Source organism: Exophiala aquamarina (genome assembly GCF_000709125.1).
Source record: "Exophiala aquamarina CBS 119918 chromosome Unknown aczIA-supercont1.10, whole genome shotgun sequence".
Lineage (NCBI taxonomy): Eukaryota > Fungi > Ascomycota > Eurotiomycetes > Chaetothyriales > Herpotrichiellaceae > Exophiala > Exophiala aquamarina.
The window spans coordinates 1,081,532-1,098,735 of NW_013550578.1; the positions used below are offsets into that span (position 1 = coordinate 1,081,532).

General features: G+C 50.0%; 5 protein-coding genes across 5 annotated transcripts; 4 read left to right on the forward strand and 1 right to left on the reverse strand.

Moving 5' to 3' along the window:
• Window positions 1-189: 189 nt before the first annotated feature.
• On the forward strand, window positions 190-1,362 carry A1O9_09679 (23S rRNA (-2'-O)-methyltransferase; the record flags this gene model as incomplete). Its single annotated transcript, XM_013401648.1, has 1 exon — window positions 190-1,362. The coding sequence occupies one exon, from the start codon at window positions 190-192 to the stop codon at window positions 1,360-1,362; it is 1,173 nt and encodes a 390-aa protein (XP_013257102.1).
• Window positions 1,363-2,191: 829 nt separating this feature from the next.
• A1O9_09680 (uncharacterized protein) lies at window positions 2,192-3,670 on the forward strand (the record flags this gene model as incomplete). Its single annotated transcript, XM_013401649.1, has 1 exon — window positions 2,192-3,670. The coding sequence occupies one exon, from the start codon at window positions 2,192-2,194 to the stop codon at window positions 3,668-3,670; it is 1,479 nt and encodes a 492-aa protein (XP_013257103.1).
• A 297-nt stretch (window positions 3,671-3,967) lies between these two features.
• Window positions 3,968-4,791, forward strand: A1O9_09681 (uncharacterized protein; the record flags this gene model as incomplete). Its single annotated transcript, XM_013401650.1, has 3 exons — window positions 3,968-4,030; window positions 4,160-4,363; window positions 4,447-4,791. The coding sequence occupies 3 exons, from the start codon at window positions 3,968-3,970 to the stop codon at window positions 4,789-4,791; spliced, it is 612 nt and encodes a 203-aa protein (XP_013257104.1).
• A 6,295-nt stretch (window positions 4,792-11,086) lies between these two features.
• On the reverse strand, window positions 11,087-12,166 carry A1O9_09682 (endonuclease G, mitochondrial; the record flags this gene model as incomplete). Its single annotated transcript, XM_013401651.1, has 1 exon — window positions 11,087-12,166. One exon carries the CDS (start codon window positions 12,164-12,166, stop codon window positions 11,087-11,089), a length of 1,080 nt encoding a protein of 359 aa, XP_013257105.1.
• A 530-nt stretch (window positions 12,167-12,696) lies between these two features.
• A1O9_09683 (uncharacterized protein) lies at window positions 12,697-14,340 on the forward strand (the record flags this gene model as incomplete). Its single annotated transcript, XM_013401652.1, has 3 exons — window positions 12,697-12,751; window positions 12,807-12,937; window positions 12,991-14,340. The coding sequence occupies 3 exons, from the start codon at window positions 12,697-12,699 to the stop codon at window positions 14,338-14,340; spliced, it is 1,536 nt and encodes a 511-aa protein (XP_013257106.1).
• Window positions 14,341-17,204: the final 2,864 nt, after the last annotated feature.

The following is a 17,204-nucleotide window of genomic DNA, read 5'->3' on the forward strand; positions in this document are numbered from 1 at the left end:
AGGGGAAAATACCTGGTCTCTAAGTTCTGCCGTACAGGCTTGGCAGGACGAGGCTGAACACAACGCTTGCCATGGAATCCCATATTTTTGCTATTCTGCATACTTTCATGTAGTGCAGCCTCTGCGATTTGCCTAGGTGCAAAAGGTCATCCAGAAGGTAAATAGAACCGGACCGAGGAAGGTTCCATAATGGGGAAATCGTCCAAGGACAAGAGAGATGCTTATTACCGCCTCGCCAAAGAACAAAATTGGCGAGCGCGGTCCGCGTTTAAACTTATTCAGATCGATGAACAATTTGATCTCTTTTCCTACAGCGACACCTCAAAATGCACCAGAGTCGTCGATCTATGCGCGGCACCGGGTAGTTGGAGTCAAGTCCTCTCTCGGGTGCTGATCAAAGGTGAGAGCTTCGGTCGTCGAGCGTGGGTTGAGAAGATGGAGAGACTGAAGTCGCAAAATCCGGTCTTGCGGGATTCAAATCCTACAGATGCTACTCTGACTGATGGAATTGGCTCTATTGACATCAATAACACGAAACCCACCCTCAAGCCCCGGGAGAATGTAAAAATTGTGGCTATCGACCTACAGCCAATGGCACCGCTAGAAGGAATTATCCAGCTGAAAGCAGACATCACGCATCCGTCCACCGTCCCCCTTCTCTTGAAGGCTATCGACCCGGACTTCGATGAACAGAACGAAACTCATAGAGTAGATCTAGTCATCAGCGATGGCGCGCCGGATGTGACAGGAATGCACGACTTGGACATCTACGTGCAGTCGCAACTTCTCTATTCCGCTCTCGTACTGGCCATGAAGGTTTTGAAACCAGGTGGGAAGTTCGTGGCGAAGATATTTCGTGGTCGCGATGTTGATCTCATTTACGCACAACTCAGGCTGGTTTTTGAAAGGGTGCATGTGGCGAAACCGCGCTCAAGCCGCGCCAGCAGCATTGAGGCTTTTGTTGTCTGTGAGGGCTACAAACATATCAAAAACTGGACACCTGAGATTGGATCTGTCTTGCAAACCCCTGTGCCGACACCGTCAAACTCATCGGAGATCGAAAGGCCGGTACAGGGGACAGGCAGGCAGACGAGGCACCCGCGCGAAGATGGGGTAGTAGTGGTTCATTTCGAGGATGAAGAGACTGATCCTAAACGCTGGATCGCACCCTTTCTGTCTTGTGGTGACCTTTCGGCCTGGGATGCAGATGCTACATATAAACTACCGGCCGGCCACACGAGCCTTCCACCAGTGCAGCCACCAACAGCACCACCTTACAAAGAAGCGATTGAGCGGAAGCGAGCAGAGGGAGGCGCATATGGAAAGACAAAAGATCCCTCAAGGATTGTGATAAAGCCTTGACTGGCGGCTTCCCAACAGCTGAAAGGGACTTTCATGCTATAAGGGCTGGGGCAGTACTTAAGCCCAAACACAATTGTCGATGCCTTTGATGGACTCCCCAGTTTCATGCTGAGAGAGAGCACGGCCTCCCCGATGGAATCAGTCCAAGGAGATGGTAGTGGATGAACGTTCACTTCACGTGATTCGACAATTGCGCTAGTTCATATTAGTCGATAATATTCAGGTTCAGGGAACTTTCAGGCTACAGCCTCGAGTCAGCCTTGATCAACATGACCCCCCCACACCTCAATAAGTGGACTGTTTGAGAAATGCTTGACCTGCAGGTATCTTATCATCTGTACAAGCAAAGTGATATTGGGCCCCAACTGAATGGCCCGATTCGGGTGAATTGCCTGACTCATTGTCTTGGTGATACCACCTGCGCCTCACCAGTAAGGGCGTCCTCCAGGCAGAACCCGCTAAACGGCGGCCTGGCTGATTGATGCACCACGCTTAGTTGTATCACCATGGATAACAGGCTGATCTTCGAGTTATGACTTGATGCCCTATGCATCTAAGAGGTGTGTTGGCCAGGTAGCTGCCTATCTCTAGGCAGGAGATACATACAAGGTTGTCGCACCCCGCTATCAAGCTACCAATTGCTACCGCCCCACAGACTTCATATTCCAGCACTGATATCACAAGAAGTATAACTTCACCTGTGAAGAGAGTTTGGTCGGGATTTCTTTTTCGCTATTTAACCATCTTCCTGAGAATTCATTCTGCTCGATTGTTCCTTTAGAAGAGTCCTCTCATTTTCAAATCCTTCTTCATCCCGTTGCCTGACAAGATGGTTTCCATGATTGACCACCAAGCCAATACTGAACAGTCTGTTGAAGAGAAGGGTGCCGTTCTAGCCAACCCGGAAGAGACGGCTGGAGATAATGAGGAGAAGACCCAGCAGCAGGAAGAAGAGCAAAAGGAATCCGACGTTCCTCAAGGCAGCATCACCGAGGCCAAATCACTCTTCCAGAAGAAAGATTCGGAAGGGAAGTTCCAATGGGTCGTCGATGAGCCACAAGATGCCGTCGAAGCAGCAGAAACGAAGGAAACTGCTCGTTTCGCCTTTCTTGTCCGCAAGAAGAAAAGTTACGATAGTCGGAAGAAGTATGACATCGACTCGATAATCGTCCAAAGTCCGTGGCTCAAGAAGTCGTTGGGTGCCATGCTAAAGGACTATCCTGGAGTTACTACAAACCTTGAACGTCTTGTCTTCAAAGCACCCTTCCATCCATTTGTTCACCGTTGGGCCATACTCACATCACTACTCGAAAATGACGACTTCGAGGAACCAGTTGCCAAAGAGCACCTCCAGTTGTTCCACGACGTCATATTTGAGGAACTCAAGAACGCCATCGCAGCAAAGATTGATCTCGTGAAGAACGGAGTCATCACGTTTGATTACTTATGGACCATTTTTGAACCTCAAACAATGGTGTACAGTATCTCTGATGGCAAAGAATGTGTCTTCAAGCTCAACTCCACGCAGAACTGCACGGATTCAAGACGAGGAATGCAATTTCTGCGTCTCGATGTTTGGTCTTGTGATTGGGATGGAACCAAATTTGGACAGAATCATAGCTCTTTGGACAACTATGAGTTCCAAGGGACCACCCCAATCATCAATCTCTCGGCCTATCCTCTCGACTTCCATCCTCAAAAGGAGGCTTTGATTCAACGGTTGGTGTTGAGAGGTAAATTATTTGAGCGATATGCAGGCTACCACTACATGGCGTACCGCGGTGTATGCCTTGGATATGGAAGATGCGGGATGATTCGCCATAATGTTGAAACTCGGATCATCATCGACTGCGATGCTCACAATAGGTTCATGCCTAATTATGCTGTGTATTTCACCTCACTTGGCAGGGCCACAGACAGTACTCTACTCCGACTCGGTGCGGAGTCGCATGATAGTGATGATGAAGACGAAGAGGTTTCTGACTCCGAAGACTACTTCGACGATGCAGAGGATGTTGTCTCGGAGGGTGCAATGTCCAACGATGCCCGCAAGCCAAAGCATCGCCCACTAACAACCGAAGAGCTTCTCCTCTGTGTTCCCTATGTCCGAGGTTATGCGATCAAGACTAAGAAGTGGTTGTGGTTTTACGTCGACCAGATCGCTCCAATCAAATTCGCCGAAAATGCGTTTTCGTCCTTGGTTTTACCATCGGAGCAAAAGTCGCTCATTAGAGCCTTTGTGGAGTCTCAAGTCAAGTACAAGGATGACTTTGACGATGTCATTGCTGGAAAGGGACGCGGAATGTAAGTTAATTACCCAGCCTGCTTATTATTGTCAGTGACGGGCAACTCAACCCACCGAGAGATGATGTATCGTTGTCGATTACGGGCGCCCATAGCCCATCGAAGAGAGAAAAGTATATCTTCTAGCCCTAGGTATACTGTTCGCGACTCTCGGCAACAATTATTTAAAAGGCTTCATAATCCATCTGAGATGAGATTGGAGCAACATTAGTCCCCAGCACCGATGTGAAACCAGCCAATATTTTCATGTGCTTTTCGAATGGCTGGGACATTAAGCTAATTGTGATTGTTCAACAGGATTATGCTGCTTTCTGGCCCACCCGGAGTGGGTAAGACGTTGACCAGTGAGTCGGTTGCTGAGGATGTGAGTGATCCATTTCGATTTACATACCCACCCTTCTCGATTACCAAATGCCTGGTACTATGTACAGAGCCATCTGTATCATACGGTAAGGATGTAGGCGAACAGTCTGCTGACCACACAACAATTCAGATGCGTGTTCCCTTATATATGTTGTCAGCTGGTGATTTAGGCCTCGACCCCACCGGTATCGAGGAGTCCTTGAATCTGGTGCTTGATATGGTCAGCAAATGGAACGCCGTGTTGCTGCTTGATGAGGCAGATGTATTCCTGGAGGCCCGAAGTTCCAACGATCTCGAGCGGAATAAGATGGTGTCTATTTTCTTGAGAGTATTGGTAAGTTCACTATTTCCGCCCCCCTCCCCCCCAAAACTCACCTGTGACCTGAAGTCCTCCACATGGCTAAAAATCATGTGAAGGAGTACTATGAAGGTGTGCTTTTCCTCACGACGAATCGGATGAAGAACATCGACGAAGCGTTCCACTCTCGAATTCACGTCACCATCAACTACCCAAATCTGTCCGTCGAATCCCGCAGACACATTTGGCAGCAGTTCCTAGGATCGGCTACTGGAGTCACAGGAAAAGACCTGGACCGGCTTGCTCGTGTCAACATCAATGGACGGCAGATCAAGAACATGCTAAAGACGGCACAGATGCTCGCCCGCAGTCAAGAAAAGGGCAAGGATGGGCAACGTGAAAAAGTGGGGATGCAGCATATTGAGACGATCCTAGCAATTGAAAGAGGCACATCATGGGAGTAAGGGTGGTGGGGGAGACACTGAGCCGCCACCTGCCATGAACCTGCCGTGAAAGGTTGATGTGGGAAGTTTACTGGGAGCTTGACATAGATTGCCACCATGGTTTCGGCTGTAGTTTCCCAGTGTTTGGGTTGGAATTGTGCCTTTTCCCAGCGGTGAGGATATTAGCTGAAATGCGAGCACATAAATATGTGCATTGTCGTGCAAAGAACACTGCAGCACTCATTCGTCGTAGCACCAGAACCGTCACGCTGCCAAGAGGCGACAGAAGCTGTTGCGTACGGCAGTGATTCCGCGGGCAACAACGTGATCAAGTCGGTGGCGAGGTCCCACTTTCATGCGGCGTCCGGATATGTACTGTAGGCACACAGCTGACTGCAAAAATCTAGTGAGGAAAAGGCAAGGCCAGCTTTGCCACGAGTTCCTAGGATAGGTTGGTGACAAAACCGGCCTGTAATTATTTTTGTGCCTTGGAACTGCCTCGTAACGCAGAAGTCACAGTGGATAGGCCACACTTATTGGTCACGGATCGCCATGCCCAAGTTGAGCTCCCGGCGACCGCTGTGCTCCGCAGTCTCGACAGCTGGTTATGTACGGAGGACTCGTAGATCGTAAGTGTTATCCACCGTACGGAGCATAGAGTACAGAGGAGAGGGGCGTTGGGCCTGGGAGGCTTGGATTGTCCAGAACCGGATTCTTCCCATGGGAAAGTGTGTTGGCCTGTCTTCCAGGTGGCAGTCGGGCGTGGGCCACAGGTACGAAAAGGTGAGCCTTAACCGAAACCTATCCATACAAGAGCGGCTGAGCAAACCCAGGGATGTCAGACCTAAGACATAGCCAGGACCACACTAAGGTATTCTTTGACGAATGGCTCGTGCTCCTTGAAAGCTTCGAGCCACTCTAGTACCCGTTATGGTTACGCCCGAGCTATTATTGACTTGTCGCCAAGCTCTCGCCAAGCCCGGGAAGCTTAGCCCGACTCCATATGACCTTGCAAGGTCGTGTTTGTCGTGTCCCTCTTTTGCTCATACGGCTGGACCAGCATGCCAGCCAGCATATTCGGCGGAGCTCTCAGGCTGCTTGACCTGCATGCCGTTGAACTTTCCATGCAATGTCGCCAACGCTTGCCGAGTGGCTTGGTGATCACCCCCAGTGCCATCCTTTTCCTGCCGCACGGTTGTTCTGGTTGGAGGGGACGTCAGCTGAGGGCCACAACCCGTGAACTAGATTCCAGAAACAGAGAGTATTGCTGGGCGAAGAGGGCTGGGAAGCACTTGTCCAGCGAAACCTTCGCCTCTCCAGTAAGGTCCCGGGCGGGTCAGCGAAAAGATTCGGAAAGAGGTAAGTCTGTTTGGCGAAGAGGGCTGTGGAGCACCTTTCCATCTGGGTGTACGCCCTTCAAAACCCAGCTCTGAGAGGAGGGGAACCTATATAGAGAGAGCATGGTAAGGTGCATTCTGTGAGGACTTCCTTCATCAGTCTCACAACAATCCTATTGCTACTCAACATAAGAAGTCTACCTTCGTTCAACCAACCCTCTCCCAGTCCTTCGTTCATACTCGCCTCGGACTTCATCACCCGTTCGCTTACCCCACTATCAACCATCAGTATGCAGATTCTCTCTGTCCTTCTCCTCGCTGCCTCGGCCAGTGCTGCCGCTCTGAAGGCTCGCACTGATGGCTGGAACGACTGGAAGGGCTCGACCGTTACTGTCACCTATACTCTTGCACCCCAGGTCCAGTACAGTACCGTAACAATTCCCACGACAGTTGTCAACACCGTCCCAGTTACCGTTCCTGTGACTGTACCCACGACAGTTGTCAAGACCGTCCCAGTTACTGTGCCAGTTACCGTTCCTGTCACCATTCCAACGACAGTTGTTAAGACTGTCCCAGTTACTGTTCCTGTGACAGTTCCCACGACTGTTGTCAACACCGTTCCTGTCACAGTACCTACAACTATTGTCAAGACCGTGCCGGTCACCGTTCCTGTCACAGTTCCCACTACCGTGACCGTTCCCACAACTGTTGTCAAGACCGTCCCAGTTACTGTGCCAGTTACCGTTCCTGTCACCGTTCCAACGACAGTTGTCAAGACTGTCCCAGTTACTGTTCCTGTGACAGTTCCCACCACCGTGACAGTCCCTACCACCGTTACCTCTGTTGTGACCTCTCTGATCACTGCTGCTCCTCAGAAGGAATACATCACCGTTACAGTTACAGTTCAGGCAGCACAGACCTGGGGTGACTGGCACTAAAATGCTTACCACCACAACGCGAGACTGATCAAAACCGAAGCGAGCAACGAATTTTCTACTCAAAATAATCAATCATTCAGCAGAGACGACAATCACGACCGCGCATGATGAAAACAAAATCATCTGCATCAAACTAATCATTACCTACGGGGGAGCTAAAAGTACATGGAGAAATATCATTGACTGGGGGTATCATGTGCAACACAACCACGCCGGATCTACGGCAGCATCTACGCGGACATAATCATGGAGGACGCTCAAGTTACATACAGAGGGACACGAAAGCTCTAGCCATGCGGGGGCCAAGGGGATACTCGACATAGTTCATAATATTCATTTTATATCAATACATGACGCTCAGACATCGTCACTGTTTGCTCTCCCAGTAGTGGATGCCCCAACTTCCCAGGACTTGGTTTGTTCATGTGCTCGGAGAGAGAAAATTCCAGTCAGCAACCTAGCAGACTGAAACCCCGGCCACTCTTTCGCTTGACTCACCTGAGACAAAAGCGACTAAGCAAGGCGGTGGGCCCTAAAGGAAAAGCCATGGAACCTAGTAAACGGTGGACGCAACACCCGTCGTACCAGTCACGGAGTACATACTGTAGGTTAAGCCAAAGGTCGGGGCAAGCCGAATGTGGAGAAATACTGGTGCTTGTGCCATGATTCTTTTGGCGTTGGGGATGACGCCAGAATAGAGTTTCCCAGCAACACAGACGCCGCCAAGCCCGCATGTGGCGTGTTTGGCCAAAACCCCGCTTCCGCCCCTGCCTTCAAGTCCCAATGGGCCCGAGGGGGCCGCCTTTGCTCCAGCGCTCAACACTGCAGGTGCAAGTGCCATTTCTCGGGCTGCCTTCCGGCTGTGCCTTAACTAGCTGAGGAGTTGACCGGCACCAAGGCAGGTACGGACGACAGTCGCCTCGAGACTCCAGCCCTCCGTGTGCAATAAGTCACGCTGAAATTGTTGGTTGGTGGTTTTATGACCACCGAGACACCCGCACGTTTTGGAGGGCCGATGGTCGATTACTCGTAGAGCGCTCACAGACTAGGCTTCGCTGGCCGCCGCACCCCCACCAAGCCAGCCGTTCTTCCGTCGACCTTGGACCAGGCGTACTTCTGGGACGGAACAGCAATACTAGTACTACTGTAGATTACTACTGAGTCCTAACCACAGCTGGATTGGCTTCACTTTCTTGGTTGAGACATTGTAAGATCGTCCCAAGTATTGGCAAGTAGAACTGTCTGCTGGGGATCCTCGAGGAAGCACCACTTGATCCATGTCCCTCCCACTTCTCCAACATCGCCACCTCTAATTATGGGCCCAGCCAAATCTCCATTGACAATGACCTCAGAAATGCAGACCCCAGAGGTAAACGCACAGCTTGTCACAATACGTACAGAAAGCATGCGTGAGGTAGTAATGTCAGTGATGAGCTCCTCCCCACATATTCACTCGAGCCCGAAGCGAGGCACGATCAATCATGCTTCCGAGCCGCTTCCCAGCCTTTCCTGGGCATCCAAACCTACTCGTAACCAACCTATCTGAATTTACGCAGCCATGTCCAGGTGGAGCTGGCCTGCCTGTGTTCACCAGCTCTTCGGTACTCAGTACTCCGTGCTTTGAACGGGTAACCGGATAAGTATAATCATTGTCAGCTTCTGCTTGCTGAGAAGCCCTCGAATGACCGAAAAATCCATCCACGTTTATGCACTACGAGCACTACTGAAGTATCACACTGCGCCTTTCTGTTTAGCGGCTGGAGCACGCCGATATTCTCATATTTCCAAACCGGGAAGGCATTTCTCGTGTTTGACCACAGCTACATGACTCGACTTGCCTGGCCGAGTAATGCTACGGACTTTTTATCCAATGCCCGATACCTCTTTCTTGGTCAACAGAATTTATTTGTGCTAGTCCAGTTTTGGAACTTGTTTGTCATTGCAATTAATGCTCGAGAGCTGTTTAGTCTACTTCACCGACGAGTACTAGGTCGATCATCGAAGACAGAGAGCACAGCAGGGCGCACAGTTCATTAGGCTGATGGCCCAAAATAACCGACTTCCGGCCATTTCGTGGTCACCTGGAAGGACAAGGGATCTACTCATCAAGGCAGGGATCAGATCGAAGTTGATCGATCGGCTGGGGAAAGGGCTTTGCTCGTGCCGCCACGAAGTCTACTGAGTCTTCGCTTTCATTTCTTGAGAGCTTCTCCGTCATTTAAAACGGAGCTATGCAACCGATGCGAGTTCGTATCCGAGCTGGCCGCTGCCGACCACATGGCATACATGATTGGACATCGTCAAAGTTTTCGTTATTAATCGATTAAGCTTCGACTATCACACACGATTAGTACCTGAGCTTCACTTTTCCGAATAACAGCTCGTGAGAGCTCGCCGTGCACAACGAGCTCTCTCGACCCATGCCGAGGGAATTCCTCAGAATGTCCTCGTGAGGTCCATCCACTCCACACCCCACCAAGCAACGGAAAACGATTCCTCTTTTTGCTGCTCCATGGCGTCACTTTTGTTGAATATCATGCAAGTCTTTGCATCAGAGCAGCACTAGCCGTACCTGTTCCTTGCTGCCATCACTGCTAAAAAGCTGCCGGGAGATGCCCAAAACTTGCTCGATTCAAGGGGTTGCCGGAGCTTCTCAGCTTCACTTTCTGAGGGTTTTTCTGTTGACTGAAACTAGAATAAGCCGTGGTCAGAGCTTCCAGAATGGGAGAGTTGCCCTCAGACTTCGCTAAGGTCAATGCATCCATCATATTGGAAATGACGTATGTCGGCATTGGCCCAACATTGCGAATTATCGCTTCTACGGCGCGAGCTCGAGCCCGAAGCTCACAACCCTTGTTTCGAAAAATTTATTAGAGCTCGGACGGCTTCTGCCTGCTCGCTTCGCCTTGCCAATGTTCGTTTCCTCTTTTTATTCTTCGACTCATAGTTCGCGTCTGATAGTCTTTTGCTCTCAAGGAACCTCGCATGCTGTCCCATCTGACATATCCACGGGTTTCTTTACTTCGAGGGCTTAGGCATAGCTCTGTTTGACTGTGTATGATCTACCCGAAGCGATCGAGCCCTCTCTCGGCTTGAAGCTCAGGAGTCCATCAGACGCATTGACAGCTGTGCTCGGGCTTGAGCACTGACCCGACCTTAATAGCGCAAAAGTCCTTCTTAACCGTTAAGTTCCGTGCGTTCGTATATGGATGGAAATCTCCGATTGGACCCAAAGGAATCTAGGGTTGCGATATTGAGTCCAGTCAATCGATAGGTTGCGCACGGCTTCCATACGCATCCCTCTTACGAATGTGTTACTCGTTCCACGCACGGACCACCTTCGATATCAAGTTTACGGTAGGTAGGTGAGAGGGTTGGTCTATTTTTCGTATGTCGGTACCCTCTATGTCAAGTGTGCAGTATGTCGCTAGTGTCCATGTTGAGTAGATCGTACAGCGGTAGTCCCTCATGCAATCATATTGTCCTGACCGTGGAGTATGTCACGTGACAACTCGGCCTGATGGAGTATTCTAAGCCTGTACCAGCGAGCACACAAGGACTAGATACCTGCGCACCGATAAACGACCTCGACTTTTTTCGCTGAAATACGCATGCAGTCTTGTTTGTTGTGCTGATGGGGAGCCAGCTTCTTGTTTCCCCGGAGAATCTTTCGCTCTTACTTTCTGATTTGTTCTCCCAGTCTGTGTACCGCTATTGCTATTTCCTCCTTTTGCCCTTAAAAGGTCGGAGAAGGCATGCCTAACCCAGTCCATGGTGCCTTTGGATGAAGAGACAAAGCTTTCACATCTACTTCTTTTTTTACTCACAGTGCTCAGAAGTAGGTATGCTAGTCAAGTCAGGTAGAGGGTCTGCCAGGACACTAACAACATCTACACTGGTTTGACAAAGGGGGCCTCCTCGCGATCAAAAAGTGTTTTGAGTTGAACAAGTGGTTAGGTGAGATACTGCTAGCGCATGCGACCAGAGTTGACTAGAACTCAAGTGAAATGCTGGGCTGTCTTCGCGCATCTGGCCGAGTATTTACCATCTTGAAGTTGGTGGTGGGATCTGTGGCGGTGATCTTTGGTCTTGGATTGTTCTGTTTGACTGCTGCCGGGCCTTGTCAAACTCGCGGACCGTTATTTCGCATCTCACTTCACCACACAGTCGTTTCCTTCTCTCGATCGGGAGTTTGTCCGCGAATAATAGACCACTAGCTCTTTCGACGGCTTCTATGGGGACCTCAAAATCACTCAAGCTTTTCGCGTTTGGAATCTCGGCATTCGGAAGAACAAATGCTCCAAGTGCAACCTTTCCAATTGGGCTGTTATGTGCTTCCTCAGCATAGATGATTTTGTAGAAATGTGTTGGTACAGCAACATTAGGAGGGTTCCCGATGACTTCATATGAGACCCGCCACTTCCCATCTCTTTCATCTCTTTTCGGCAGGTACAACGGGCCAGTGACTACCCTAACGCTTGGATATCTCTTGGCCAAATTTCGACAGAAATCTTCGAAATGTGCCCAGTAATCCCGATTGAAGCCCTCGCCAACCTGCGGACACATATTGCTCAAGACAAAGGTTGAGTCCATGGCTTCTTGTGACCATTTTGCGTCAGCTGCGGGGACTTGATGGCCCCGATCGTAGCCGCTTCGTGCATAGTCTGACAATTTTGCTCTGAAGATGGCAGGAACCGACAGATCTTCGTAGAAGACACTATGTCTCCGGGAAGCATTGTTCAAGAGTAATGATTGTGGTGTGAAATGCTCAGCAACCCAATGGGGATTGCGGGTGGCTCGATTGAAGGATGAGAGATGAGAGGGAGTGGATAAAGTGTCAATCACTGGACCGGGGAAGCCATATCTCAGGATGCCTGCAGGATCAACAGGAGAAATGACTGATGATGCTGGATGAGTGGCAGCGGAGACAGGAACCGGGATTGGCACAGGCGTTGACGCTGGTGGGAGTACTGGAGCAGCAGGAAGAGGAGACTCCTTCAGGCTGGGAGTAGCCGTAGGTTGTGCGGCATTCTTGGGAGTTTTCGAGAAAAGTAACGCGGTGAGGGACGCGCCTGTTGCTGCCGAGGTGGCAGCTATAATGAGAAGAGTGGCCTTGGACATGAGGGACGTAGTTAAAGGAGCGGAAATGGTGGATGGACGTCCAGCCCTTGTATTAGATATTAGAACTTGGAAGTGAGGATGAAGGGACGATCGGAGAAAATCCAAGTCACAAGGCTACAAAATCTCGCGTTTAGTGAGCGAAGCTCGGCAATACCCGTAGCCTGACTCGGACGGTTGCATTATCCAATCGGAAAATCTCCATTGCCAAGTTCTCACATTTAGCGTCATGCAGCTCGCTAGAGATTTCAGCCTTGTCAAAGGCAGCTGTTGATTGGATGCCTTGTGGACATTGAAGCTAGTCTCTTTTTGTTCACGAGTATGCCCTTGTTTCCTAAGGTCCTCAATCATAAGTTATACTTTTGATCATCACGTCCTGCTACATTTTGCCACCAAAACCCTAAGCCCGATCGTCCTTTAGTGTAAATATGCTGTTGCTCTTTTGTTGATTTGATATCACACTTCCTGATCGCAGTATCGTACCAATTTTATCTTCCCATGATCCCCGGCGTAACAGCGAATTCTTGCTCAATATGCCTGTCGACAACGACACTCGAGGATGGATCATGACTTGTATCAGCGGCGTGGGTATGTATAGTCAACGAGCACGTAACTGTTGATCCTTTTTGCTAACTTCCTTCAGCATGTATCCTCGGCGCTGCAATCATCTGTGTTGACATTCCACTGCGCCGAATCCCATCCTACCGAGATTTCTCCATCACAGAAAGCGATGCCTTTCTCTCTGCCTCGCTCAGTCTGAGCTTCGGCGTTATGGTTTGTTGCAATCGTCACTTCACGAATGAGACTCCGGCTGACAATCCTTCTAGCTTTTTTCCTCTCTCTACTCCATGCTACCCCAAGCAAGGACCTACCTCAAGGACGCGGGCTATTCTCCTCGAGCCGCCTCATATCTGCTGATCGGTCTCTTCCTGGCTGGTGTCGTAGGTATCCAGCTCGGCTCCCGCATTATACATCACTATATTCCCTCGCATGTCGTGGACTGCGATCATAACCACGACGATGAAGAGGTCGCTGCGAAGGATCATGAAGAGATGTCGGAACATGCGCACGATGACGAACATACCAACGGCTTACCCGTGACGACACATTGCTCGGGTCCACCTCCAGATGATGAAGATACTCCACTACTCGCCAGGACAGCCAGCTTTAGCCCTAGAAAGGCCACCAATCACCGCCACCGCGAGCCAAGTGATGAAGAACAAAATTTTCGGCTTGACCAGGCCTTTCATACAGCACCCACATCCAGAAGACCTTCGATGATGCCTAGGAATCTGACCCGGACATTGTCAAGATATGTCGGCGGCACAAAAGAGAATTGTGATGCATCTGGCCCCTGCATGGGGTTCTCCAATCCGTGTGGGCAGGATTGCTTCAAAGTAGTCCAAAGACGTGGTTCAGTGCTGCCAGGTCTTGGTGGCCCATTTGCACGTGCACCAACTTGGCGGAGTCAAGTTGATGCGGTAGATGAAGCAGTGGAGGAGGAGGAGTCCCTGGGTAATGCTACTCCACTGCCACAGTCCCACGATCGCCTCCCTAAATGTGCCACCCGATCACGAGCCGCCACTCATCATTATCATCACGCTGAACATCAGCATCTGGACTCTGTACCACCTTGCAGAAGGGCATCTGAACACTCACAGTCTGTTGTCAAGGAACATCACCATCATGTGCCTACCAACGCTTTTATGTCCATTGGGCTCCAGACTTCTTTGGCAATCGCTCTGCACAAGGCCCCAGAAGGATTCATTACATACGCAACCAACCATGCAAACCCAACTTTAGGGTTCGCCGTTTTCATGGCCTTGTTTATCCACAATATAACCGAGGGGTTCGCCATGTCACTTCCTCTCTATCTAGCTCTTGGGTCAAGATTTAAGGCAATGGCCTGGTCGTCCTTCCTAGGAGGTGCCTCGCAGCCGATAGGTGCTGGTATAGCAGCCGCATGGTTCAAGCTTGCCAAAGGCAGTAGCTTCGGTGCCCCTACTGAAGGCGTCTATGGCGGCCTCTTCAGTATCACCGCGGGAATTATGGCCTCTGTGGCCCTAAGTCTCTTTGCAGAGAGTCTTCAGCTAAGTCACAACAAGAGTACGTGCATAGCATTCGCGTTCTTGGGTATGGGCATTCTGGGTGTGAGTTTCGCACTGACGGCAAAATAAGGGGAAAGACTCAGGAGTTGGAATATTGATGAATACCTGTATGCTTGTACTTCCTCTGACCCTAACGTTATGACCGACATGAATAAAATAGCAGGCGTAGGAGACCTGCAAGATAGCCTCGATACCCCTTAGCAAATTCGCTACCACATTCTTTTGCTCAAAATTGAAGTAACGGCCATCAACCACCTGCTTTCCGACATTCTGACGATGGGTTCTCTCTTCGTACCACTTTCTCAAGCCGAGGGATTTCAGAACCGTCCCATGTAGTATATAGAAATTTTATGTCGAGTACATAAATCTCTAGTCGCCTCAATAATCCGCGCACCTACAGCGATCAACATATTTCCCACCCTCCTAGAGGTGGTCAATAGCTCGAATGCCCTTATACCAGTGACGGCAGGGGATTCTCGTGGAAGTGGATGCTGTAGCCATTAGCGTTTAACATTACTGACGCCCCGGAAACCCACCTGCCTATTCTCTCGATAGCCAAGGCGTCCACCTCTCCGAAACTTACCAGTATGTAGCTACTATCAATGGGACATTTAGGGGGCGGCAACCTAGTGGGGCTTCGTGTGGAGGACGCTTTCCTGACTATATGGATGGTGACTAACAGCGCCGTGCCACAATTGAAGCCATTCCATCCATGATGTATCGGATGTTGCATGTACAATTAATCCGGCATCGCACCTGACGAGATGAGACGGCAACTCGCTGCTCAAAAAATAGTAAATTATCCAGAAATGAACCAGGGCGAAGCCCGGCAAACGATCTGCAAGAGCCGACTCACAGGCGGGGTGCAAAGGAGAGTCTTCTGTGAATCAAGAGACTACACCGAAGCCGAACCAGGGATCACATTATGCGTCTCGATACGCTGGTAGACAAGCTTCTTAAATTTTCGGCAAATGAAGCCATTGCTAGCCTCGTAGCCTTGCTTGATGACGCCCAGCGGGAAAACCAACGTCTATCCTTGCAGCCACGTGTGGGCTATCCTGAAAATCGTCCCCAATAAAGAATGGACTTACATCAATTCTGCAGGGCCTGACGACACAGGCGACAAAGAATCTCCAGGAACAGAGGCCAGCTTCGAACCTGAACAGCCATACGCCTTCGTCGTAGGAAAATCACTTCAGGCAGCCGCACCGCCGATCATTCAGCAAGAACTTACATAGCCCTCCGCAGATAGATGTCCTGGCAACACTCAGTGGCCTGCCTCAGAGCTCTGCAAAGCGAACACAGACACTCGTGGAATCCGCTTCTCCTTCGCAGATCAGCACGACCCTCGATAGTGAGACCGATGCTGCAACTAGCAACTTGCTTTCACCCCAAAGAGCATTGCTCGCAAGAGTCAAAGCCTCGGACCAAATACTGCACACGAAGACGCCCTTTCTCATTTCGTCCGAGCAGTGCTGGTCGGCGTGTGCTGAATGACTCAAGGGGCAGTAACGTCAACACGCGATGAAGATGAGGATATCGGTATTCGAGCGGTGTCTCCTGGACGGAGCAACGTTTCGCCTAAGGTGCCACGTTGACGATCGTTGGGGAAGTTATCCGCCAGGTGGATGAGGCAACTTTCTCCTCTTGTGAGCCCATTTCAGGATTGGCCATGCTGTTTACAATGAGGTAGAATTTGCGGGTAATCTCCCTTTACTCAGTCTGTAACAACTAGCAAGGTATGTTCGCTGAATATCCCCAGTACCAGAGATTACCCCCAACGAATTATATGGACTCTGGTGAGTGCTCATAGCGAGAATTGGCTCCTAGCGAATGTTAGTATGCGCTAGCGGTGTCTTGTCGCCAACAGATATAGTGATCAACTTTTGTGTTCTGCTGGACATGTCAGTCTCTCGTTGATTGGCTTCTTCAAAACCGCAGATCGAGAATACAAGAAATTTCGTAGGTGACAAAGGGATTCTGTGTCACTGCTTCCATGTGCAGGACTCCTGACAGTGTGAGGATGGTCCACAACTATTTGCTGTGGAAATTGTTACGGATCTGCTTATAATCGTCAAAGCTGGGGATACGATCTTTGATCGAGGGTCAGCCCGGTACATGGCATTGTAGCCACAGGCAGGCATGAGAAGAGTTGAGACTGACGTCGAACCACTGCCTATCAAGTTCTTTAGCCTCTAAATATAGAACTCTAGCTGAAGGCAGTACGCCCGCCCATTGGAAATCATGTTTCGGCTCAACTTTCAACAAAGGCATGACCGATGTGGCCGTGGTACAAAATCCCATGAGTGAGCATGTTACCACCATGCCTATCGATGTCCTAAGACCCATAAAAGTGATATTCCTAGGTACAAGAATGCCTGAGATGGTTACTATTCACAAGGCACAATGCATGACATATACTTGGAGTCTTGGACACGAGTTTAAACACGCTTTAGTGGCCGCAAAGGTTGTTGTGAACGTTTGAGCATGGCTTTTATGGCATTTTTCGATCTTTGACTCAGCGACCATTGACAACTTTTAACTCCTGAGATCATTGAAAGAACTGAAACAATAGAACGGGAACTATAAGGGCTCAACGGAGCTCAGAGCTTGGTTTTGTGCTTTGGAGTCAACGGGATTGCCAAATGCGTCCAAGGCCGCCCTTCTGGTATCTCCTGGATCCTTCGCTGAATGTGATAGCTGTGAAGTTAGCAACCGGCACTCAGGAGCAGATAGGTGTGCATCATACCCAGGTGACTGGGATTTGACAGAAGCATGTTGCCCGGCATCGAGTCGTGATATGATATGAGGATTCTCCGCTGAGCCTTTCATTAGCTTGGTAACCCTTATGAAAGGTATATGCTATTACTTACTCGCTTTAGCGTCTCGATTTTGTGGCATCGTTGGAAGGGCAAGTCAAAAGGACCATAGAA